Raw genomic sequence first — 9,411 nt, forward strand, 5'->3', positions numbered from 1 at the left:
ATTGATAAAATTGTGGGGGTGTTTCTGAGTTCCATCAATTCCCACCGCTTGCTACATATTTAGGTCATGTGATTCAGTATCTGTACATAACATACACATGCATAACACATGCCTGTGCTCAGCACAAGATCATTCTGTTTGTGGGTACATCTATATTAAATGAACACATTCTATGTTGCTGGGATTTCTGATCATCAAGAACTAATAAACAAATGCTGCATTTCTAAAAAGTGACAATGCCATATGGGGGAATGAACAGCCTTGGTGGAGTACTGTCTCCAGTCTTCACTGACATCTTTAATGAATCACTGGTGACATGCCACGTTCCAGCCTGTTTCAAGACCTCCACCATCATCCCTGTCCCGAAGAAGCCCAAGACCCACTGGACTTAATGATTACAGACCTGTCGCTCTGACCTCTGTGGTGATGAAGTCCTTTGAGCGCCTTGTGCTTCCTCACCTAAAAGCCGTCACAGACTCCCTCCAGTTCGCCTACAGCGCCAACAGGTCTGTAGATGACGCCGTCAACCTGGCTCTCCACTTCATTCTGCGGCACCTAGACTCAGCACGAACCTACGCCAGGATCCTGTTTGTGGATTTCAGCTCTGCCTTTAATACAGTCATCCCTGCCCTGCTCCAGGACAAGCTCCTCCAGCTGAGTGTGCCTGCCTCCACCTGCAGATGGATCACAGACTTTCTGTCGTGAAGCTGGGGAAGCAAGTCTCCGAGACCAGGACCATCGGCACTGGCTCCCCCCCAAGGCTGTGTTCTTTCTCCACTGCTGTTCTCCCTGTACACCAACAGCTGCACCTCCAGGCACCAGTCCGTCAAACTCCTGAAGTTTGCAGATGACACCACCCTCATTGGACTCGTCTCTGATGGGGATGAGTCTGCTTACAGACAGAATGTTGACAACCTGGTGACCTGGTGCAGCCGGAACAACCTACAGCTCAGTGCCCAGAAGACAGTGGAGATGGTGGTGGACTTCAGGAGGAACACAGCCCGCCCCCCCCCCCCCCCCCCCCTTGCTCCCATCAAGCTCTCTGACTCCACAGTGCTCACCGTGGAGTCTTTCCGCTTTCTGGGATCCATCATCTCCCAGGACCTGAAGTGGGAGATGAACATCACCTCCATAACCAAAAAGGCACAGCAGAGGATGTACTTCCTGAGGCAGCTGAAGAAGTTCAACCTGCCTAAGTCAATGATGGTGCACTTCTACACGGCTATCATAGAGTCCATCCTCTCCTCCTCCATCACCGTCTGGTACCCTGCAGCCACTGCTCGGGACAAGAGCAGACTGCAGCGCATCATCTGCTCTGCTGAGAAGGTGATCGGATGTAACCTGCCATCTCTCTAGGTTCTGTACACCTCTAGGCTTTTAAGGCGCGCAACCAAGATCTTGGCCGACCCCTCTTACCCTGAACACAAACTTTTTGAACCCCTCCCTCAGGCAGAAGGCTGCGGTCCATCAGGACTAAAACCTCTCGCCACAAGAACAGCTTCTTCCCCTCTGCTGCATCGCTGATAAACACTACCCGTGCCACTGCAAAAAAGCTCTGTTGACTATATTCATTACTACTGCGTAGTAACTGTACATACCTGTCTATTTTACCCGTATTTCTCACATCGCTTACTTACTATTTTATTGTATTTGCACCAAGAGCACCAAAGAAAATTCCTTGTAAGTGTAAAAACCTACTTGGCAATAAACTGCATTCTGATTCTGATTATGAAAATGTGCCACAATTCTTCTTCTTCTTCTTCTTCTTTCGGCTTTTCCCTTCAGGGGTCGCCACAGCGAATCAATTGCCTCCATCTAACCCTGTCTGCTGCATCCTCTTCTCCCACACCAACTACCTTCATGTCTTCTTTAACCACATCCATAAACCTCCTCTTTGGTCTTCCTCTAGGCCTCCTTCCTGGCAGTGGGAAACTCAGCATCCTTCTACCAATATCTTCACTCTCTCTCCTCTGGACATGTCCGAACCATCTCAGTCTGGCCTCTCTGACTTTATCTCCAAAGCCTCTAACATGTGCTGTCCCTCTGATGTACTCATTCCTGATCCTATCCATCCTGGTCACTCCCAAAGAGAACCTCAGCATCTTCAGTTCTGCTACCTCCAGCTCTGCCTCCTGTCTTTTCCTCAGGGACACTGTCTCCAGACCAAACAACATGGTTGGTCTCACCACAGTTTTGTAAACCTTTCCTTTCATTTTAGCTGAAACTCTTCTATCACACATCACACCTGACACTTTTCTCCAGCTGTTCCAGCCTGCCTATACACGCTTCTTCACCTCTTTTCCACCCTCTCCATTGCTCTGGACTGTTGACCCTACGTACTTAAAATCCTCCACCTTCTTGATCTCTTCTCCCTGTAACCTCACTCTTCCACTTGGGTCCCTCTCATTCACACACAGATACTCCGTCTTGCTGCGGCTAACCTTCATTCCTCTCCTTTCCAGGACAAACCTCCATGCCTCTAGCTTCTCCTCCACCTGTTCTCAGCTCTCACTACAGATCACAATGTCATCTGCAAACTAGTCCATGAAGACTCCTGTCTAACCTCGTCTGTCATCCTGTCCATCACCATAGCAAACAAGAAGAGGCTCAGAGCTGATCCCTGATGTAGTCCCACCTCCACCTTGAACTCCTCTGTCACACCTGCAGCACACCTCACCACTGTCTTACAGTCCTCATACATGTCCTGCACCACTCTAACATACTTCTCTGCCGCTCCAGACTTCCTCATACAAAACCACAGTTCCTCTCTGGGCACCCTGTCATAAGCTTTCTCCAGATCTACAAAGACACAATGCAGCTCCTTCTGACATTCTCTGTACTTCTCTATCAACATCCTCAAAGGAAATATTGCATCTGTTGTACTCTTTCTTGGCATGAAACCATACTGCTGCTCACAGATGTTCACCTCTGCTCTAGTCTAGCTTCAACTACTCTTTCCCATAGCTTCATCGTGTGGCTCATCAGCTTTATTCCTCTTCAGTTACCACAACTCTGCACATCTCCCTTGTTGTTAAAGATGGGCACCAGCACACTTGTCCTCCATTCCTCGGGCATCTTCTCACTATCTAAGATCCCGTTGCACAACCCAGTCAAAAACTCTACTGCTACCTCTCCGAGACACTTCCATACCTCCACAGGTATATCATCAGGACCAAGTGCCTTTCCACTCTTCATCCTCACTAATCTTTGCTACTTCCTGGTCCACAACAGTCACCTCTTCTACTCTTCGTTCTCTCTCATTTTCCTCATGCATCAACTCTTCAAAGTACTCTTTCCATCTTCCCATCACACTATTGGCACCTGTCAACACACTTCCATCCTTATCCTTTATCACCCTAACCCGCTGAACGTCCTTCCCATCTCTGTCTCTCTGCCTTGCCAACCTGTACAGATCAGTCTCTCCCTCCTTACTGTCCAACCTAGCATACAAGTCATCATAAGCCCCTTGTTTGGCCTTTGCCACCTCTACTTTCACCTTACGCTGCATCTCCCTGTACTCCTGTCTACTCTCTTCAGTCCTCTCAGTGTCCCACTTCTTCTTAGCTAACCTCTTTCTCTGGATCCACTCCTGTACCTCCTCATTCCACCACCAAGTCTCGTTATCTCCTTTCCTTCCAGATGACACACCAAGTACTCTCCAACCTGTCTCCCTGATCACATTTGCTGTAGTTGTCCAGTCATCTGGAAGCACCTCCTGACCATCCAAAGCTTGCCTCAACTCTTTCCTGAAAGTCATACAACACTTCCTTTTTCAGCTTCCACCATTTGGTCCTCTGCTCTGCCTTTGCCCTCTTCATCTTCTTCACCACCAGGGTCATCCTACACACCATCATCCTATGCTGTCTGGCTACACTCTCACCTACCACTACTTTGCAGTCACTGATCTCCTTCAGATTACACCGTCTACACAAGATGTAGTCTACCTGTGTGCTCCTACCTCTCTCATAGGTCACCCAATGTTCCTGCCTCTTCTGGAAGAAAGTATTCACTACGGCCATTTCCATCCTTTTTGCAAAGTCAACCACCATCTGTCCTTCTGCGTTCCTCTCCTGGATACCAAACCTGCCCATGACCTCCTCATCATCTCTGTTTCCTGCACCAACATGTCCATTGAAGTCTGCACCAATGACAACTCTCTCACTTCTAGGGATGCTCTGCATCACTTCATCAATGTCCAATCAGAATTTCTCCTTCTCCTCCAGCTCACATCACATCCTACCTGTGGAGCATACCCACTAACAACATTGAACATCAGACCTTTGATTTCTAGCTTCAGGCTCATCACTTGATCTGACACTCTTTTTTTCTCCAGGACATTCCTAACAAACTCCTCCTTCAAGATAACTCCTACTCCATTTCTCTTCCTATCTACACCATGATAGAACAACTTGAACCCTGCTCCTAAACTTCTAGCTTTACTACCTTTCCACCTGGTCTCCTGGACACACAGTATGTCCACCTTCCTCCTCTGCATCATGTCAACCAGCTCTCTACCTTTTTCTGTCATAGTTCCACCATTCAAAGTCCCTGCTCTCAGTCCTAGACTCTTGGTGTTCCTCTTCTCTCTCTTCCTACGAACACACCTTCCTCCCCTCCTTCTTCAACCAACAGTCGTCCATTTTCCACCAGCACCCTGTAGGTCGACAGCACCGATGGCGGTCATTGTTAACCCGGGCCTCGACCGATCCGGTATGGAAGTCATACATTTGATTTGCATGTTTGACTTGGCCAAAAGTTTTACGTCGGATGTCCTTCCTGACACAACCCTCTGTATTTATCCGGGCTTGGGACCGGCACAATAAGACACTGGCTTGTGTCCCCTTGCGGCTACAATGTGCCACAATTATTATACCTAATATTAAACCTAGACAAAATTCTTGATATATATATTATGTATTTATGCATATATAAGTGATATATCTTAATAAAACCAACTGAACTGGATTAAAAATATTTAGAATAAGAATATTAAGATGTTGTATTAGTACACAAAATGAAATAGAGGATGAGCAGAATGTGCATCTAGTATTTAGTTTTTTGGACAAAAAGACTCCAAATCTAGATATTTTCATTTCTGTAAATCTACCAATTCCATTAATTTATTGTTTTAGAGTTAACAAATAAACCAGCTGTTCTTCAACCCGATGAGAGTAAAACTGGGAAAAAAAACATGGAATCCTCATTTCTTGAGTCTTTATTTATAAGAATAATATTTTAAAGCTTCTACACATAATTAAAGGAGCTTCAGAGTCTGTTGTGGTTTTATAGAAAGATTCTAAATACTTTTGGGTAAAACAAGTAATGATTTCTTTGTTCATGCATTTGTATTTAGATTTTTCTCTTGTACTATGAATAAATGTAGCATAGAAAGTAGGTAAACACAGAGGTCCGTAAAGGATAACTTTTTCCGAAGTTTATTTTCATATTAGAGAAGAAAACATTTTTTTACAAATAAGTGTAATATCTGTGACACCAAAGTTATTTTGACATTAATTTGTGGAGGTCTTATATTTAATAATTCAACATACAAAATTTTAAAATTATGACAAATATTAATAACATGTTGCCAGATATTATATACATGTATTGGCCTGATGATGTGCAGCCACAACAAAAACCAAGAAAAATACAGTAAATATTAAGACACAAAAGATTACAACATATTTTTCTCATTTTTTAATGAGCTTTAAGGCTGAAACAAACAAATATTTTCATATCAGTTATTAAAATTACAATCATTGAATGGATTAGTTGCTATGTAACGTCCAGGAAACAATAAAAAGTGGCACAAAATATCAGCGAGGAGCAGCTTCACCGAGGCTGTGAATAAAGATGGACGACATGAAGATAAACGGGTTCTGGTTCTGGTTCTGGTGATTTAATGACTGAAGTCCCTCTTTAGAATCCTGTTGGTCCAAACTCATCACACTGTCAAATTCAGCTTCACTTCCCGGCGACCACAGACAGCTGGTCTCTGATTCGTCCCAGTCCGTCCAGGATGGTGTCCAGAGACTCTCTGCTGAGCTCCACCGTTACCGTGGAAACAGACTCACCGCCTGCCGACGGACACGGATCCTCCATCTGAAAACGCATCAAGATAAGGTCCTTAAAATAATCAATAATTATCGACACAGATTGTAATTTAACATTTTATCGTGGTGAACTTCTCAGCTGTGTAACCAGAACTGAACCATTCCCACCTTCAGCTGAACCAAACAGGTCGGCACCGACATCCGACTGATCGAGTCTGAGCCGGTCACCAGGTCCACTCTCCAGTTCAGGTCCTTCAGCTGAGGGAGGGACACTGTCAACAAACAAACAAACAATAAAAATATAAATGGAAGCTAACTGAAAGTTTACCACTGAACACCACAATTTTAATATAAATAACAGCAAAGAAATGAAAAATCAAGTCGGTTGTTTAGTCTTTAAAAAGCGATAGTTTATAGTAATTTAACTCTGTAAAGCAGTACTTTATAGTACTCTGACTAGATATGATGATAGTTTATAGAAATGTAATCATGTAAAGGAGTACTTCATAGTACTCTGGCAGTATGTGATAATAGTAATTTTTTACTGTATGAAGCAGTACTTTATAGTGTTTTGACTGCATTTGCTGGTAGTTTATGGTAATTGAACTGTGTCAAACAGTACTTTTAGGTACTCTAACTGTATCCAGACACATTTTATAGTAGTTCAACTGTATACAGTTGTAGTTTACAGTACTTTAAGTGTGCAGAGGAGTACTTTATAGCACTGTAATTGTATCCGAAGTTCATAGTACTTTAACTGTGTGATGCAGTATTTTATAGGACACAACATTCCTTTAGTGGCCATCACAATAAATTTAAAACCAGCTTTCCCTTTTAAATTCCATCATTTACATTCATTTTGTCCCCATAACATCAGCAATACACATCCACACACATTTTCTGTACGTTTAATCTCTATCTCTGTGAGGACCGAGTCCTCTGATGCTTGTCCTCACAGAGATAGGCATCCACTCACCCTGATCACTGACAGCTTCTGTCCGCCATGTTGGACTGAAAAACAGCAAAAGGAGACACGAAATGATGTCATTGCAACCAATCGGTGTTCTCTCCTGATATAAATGATTAGAATCATTTGACATTTAAGTGGTGTGCAGAAGTTGCACTCTCTGCTGCTATCTATTTCAGTAATAACGGTTCTACATGGAGGTTTCTGGGGAGCTGACCTGTTCTCCAGCAGGATCTTGGTGATCAGGTTCTTCAGACTCGAGTGGAAGGACTCGGGGAACACGGCGAGGATCTGCTCCGGAGAGCTGAGGTTGTGGAAGATGACATGATGGGACAGAACATGGAGGGATCGAACCAGCTGCAGGACAGAGACACGGACCAGGATCAGACTGCAGACTACAGCTGGGTAAAGTCTCGAGTCAAGATCAGCAAGTCCCAAGTCAAGACCAAGTTCCAAGACAAGACCAGAGGCAAGATGAACAAGTCTAGAGCCAAAACCAGTGAGTACCAGGTCCAGACCCAGCTAAGAATCGAGATCAGTGACTCTGAATCCAGACCAACAAGTCCTGATTGAGGACTTACAGCCTGGTTAGTGTTACCTGTACAGCTGGTTAGTGTTACCTGTACAGTCTGGTTAGTGTTACCTGTGCTGCCTGGGTTGCAGGGATGCTGAGTGTAGATGCCATGTTCTCAGTCAGCTGCCGACTTGGACCTTTATGACTCTGAACACAAACGTCTCTGACAGCATCTTTGGATGGAGCCTCAAGAAACAGAAACACCTCACAGTCAACAACAACAAGTGACCATCTTAGAACATCACAGCTTTCTAACAGCTTCTCAGATGTGTGAAAATGGAGTTAATGAGAAGAGTGTGAGAAGTAAAACACATAAAGATGCTAAAATTAAAGACATGTAATGCTCTAAAAACACAGCAGTTAAAACAGTCAAACCTAAAACAGACAAAAAATATACAATATACTTTTAAAAAAACACACTTTTACTGAAGAAAAATCGCTTTATAAGTAGCTACACTTCTGTCTCTTAAAGTCAGATGGACAATCAAAGAATTGAGAGTGTTAGACCTGTAGATATTTTTCATCATTTTTCATTATTTATATATGCATTATTTGTTTGCATTTACAATATTATTGTGTTACTTTTTGTATTTAATCTGTATGATGATCCACCTTATTGCAATTAATAGCATTCTTATTATATTTTAAAAAATACTATTAAACTTTAAAAAAGTTCTATTTTTTGAAGGTCTAAAAAAAATCAGATTTTTAAAATATTTTTTAGCCTATAAAGTCATTTAAAAAAATTACCTGTATGATAAGTTACTGCACAATATGGCCAATCTTTTCCAACACCACTAGGTATTAAAGGTGTTTTACTGCCCCAGGATTGATCTTGTTGAGGGTAAAATTATATTTATTGTTTTATCATATATATATATTTAATTATTATTATGTTAATAATATGGCCAGTGTTGAGATAAAATCAGATTTTATGGTTAAACTACTAGTTAACTACTATGGTCTGCTGTGGTCAATAGCAGTCCTTATTTTTTCTCTTAACAAACTTCAGACAAACTTCATTTTCACCTGTTTGTCCTCCAATAATAGACACAACCTCCATATTTTGGATAAAATTACTGTTTGAGAAAAAAACAACGGAAGTAAACTGAATGAAAAACGCACTGATGCTAACAAGCTAACGTAAACTCTGCAGTAATATTAATATTTTAGCGTTTTTTCCTGACAATAAGTCAAAACTAACAAATGCATTGTGAATCCAAAAGTGGAGAGCGTTTTAAAATGTCAAAATCAATGGTAAATACCTTCAGGAGAAGCTGCAAGTTGTTAAAATCTTCACTTGAAAGAGCAGCAGCCATGTTGACATGTGACGTTAACCTGCGACGAGTCATGTGACGGACAGATGCCGCTGAGGCTCATGGGAAATGAAGTACAACCCGAAAACAACACGCGAGACATTAAAAACTGCAAAAATTTTATTAAAAACAGAAAAAATACAAAACATTATTGTGAAAAATTATAAATATTTTATCATATTTGACTAAGAACAAAAAATTAGCCGTAATGTAATTTTTGGCATAAATATAGAGGGAGCATATTATAATAGGTTACAGATATATAAATATTTTTGAGAATTAAAGAGCAAAGGGTGGAAAACTTTTCTTCCCTGTTTGCTCTGATAAATGCTATTTTTTTTGTCTTTTTTTTTACCACGTATGAAGGCAGCAGGCAAATGAGCACAATGTGTGAAATAAGTAATTAAATCTATAATACTAAACCAAATAATACCTTTACTGCCAAATAGTATCAGAAATATTGGCTATTTTATGCAGAAACTGTTGATTTAGATTAATAAA

The 9,411-nt window shown here is 41.9% G+C and overlaps 1 protein-coding gene across 1 annotated transcript; it reads right to left on the bottom strand.

Annotated features, from left to right (window-relative positions):
- Positions 1 to 5,419: 5,419 nt before the first annotated feature.
- commd9 (COMM domain containing 9) lies at positions 5,420 to 8,993 on the bottom strand. The gene is made up of 6 exons (XM_051952591.1): positions 8,860 to 8,993; positions 7,664 to 7,780; positions 7,238 to 7,377; positions 7,030 to 7,064; positions 6,222 to 6,325; positions 5,420 to 6,102 (listed from the first exon to the last, which is right to left on the bottom strand). Exons 1-6 carry the CDS (start codon positions 8,944 to 8,946, stop codon positions 5,965 to 5,967), a joined length of 621 nt encoding a protein of 206 aa, XP_051808551.1. The 5' UTR covers positions 8,947 to 8,993; the 3' UTR covers positions 5,420 to 5,964.
- Between the last annotated feature and the right edge of the window lie 418 nt (positions 8,994 to 9,411).

Source organism: Acanthochromis polyacanthus, chromosome 8, assembly GCF_021347895.1.
Source record: "Acanthochromis polyacanthus isolate Apoly-LR-REF ecotype Palm Island chromosome 8, KAUST_Apoly_ChrSc, whole genome shotgun sequence".
Taxonomy (NCBI): Eukaryota; Metazoa; Chordata; class Actinopteri; family Pomacentridae; genus Acanthochromis; species Acanthochromis polyacanthus.

Excerpts from the sequence above, each read along its gene's own strand:
- commd9 (XM_051952591.1), bottom strand. The coding sequence starts at position 8,946 with ATGACTCGTCGCAGGTTAACGTCACATGTCAACATGGCTGCTGCTCTT. Across the intron at positions 7,781-8,859 it reads ACTTGCAGCTTCTCCTGAAG|GCTCCATCCAAAGATGCTGT; the intron begins GTATTTACCATT and ends CTGTTTCTTGAG. Across the intron at positions 7,065-7,237 it reads AAGATCCTGCTGGAGAACAG|TCCAACATGGCGGACAGAAG; the intron begins GTCAGCTCCCCA and ends GCTGTTTTTCAG.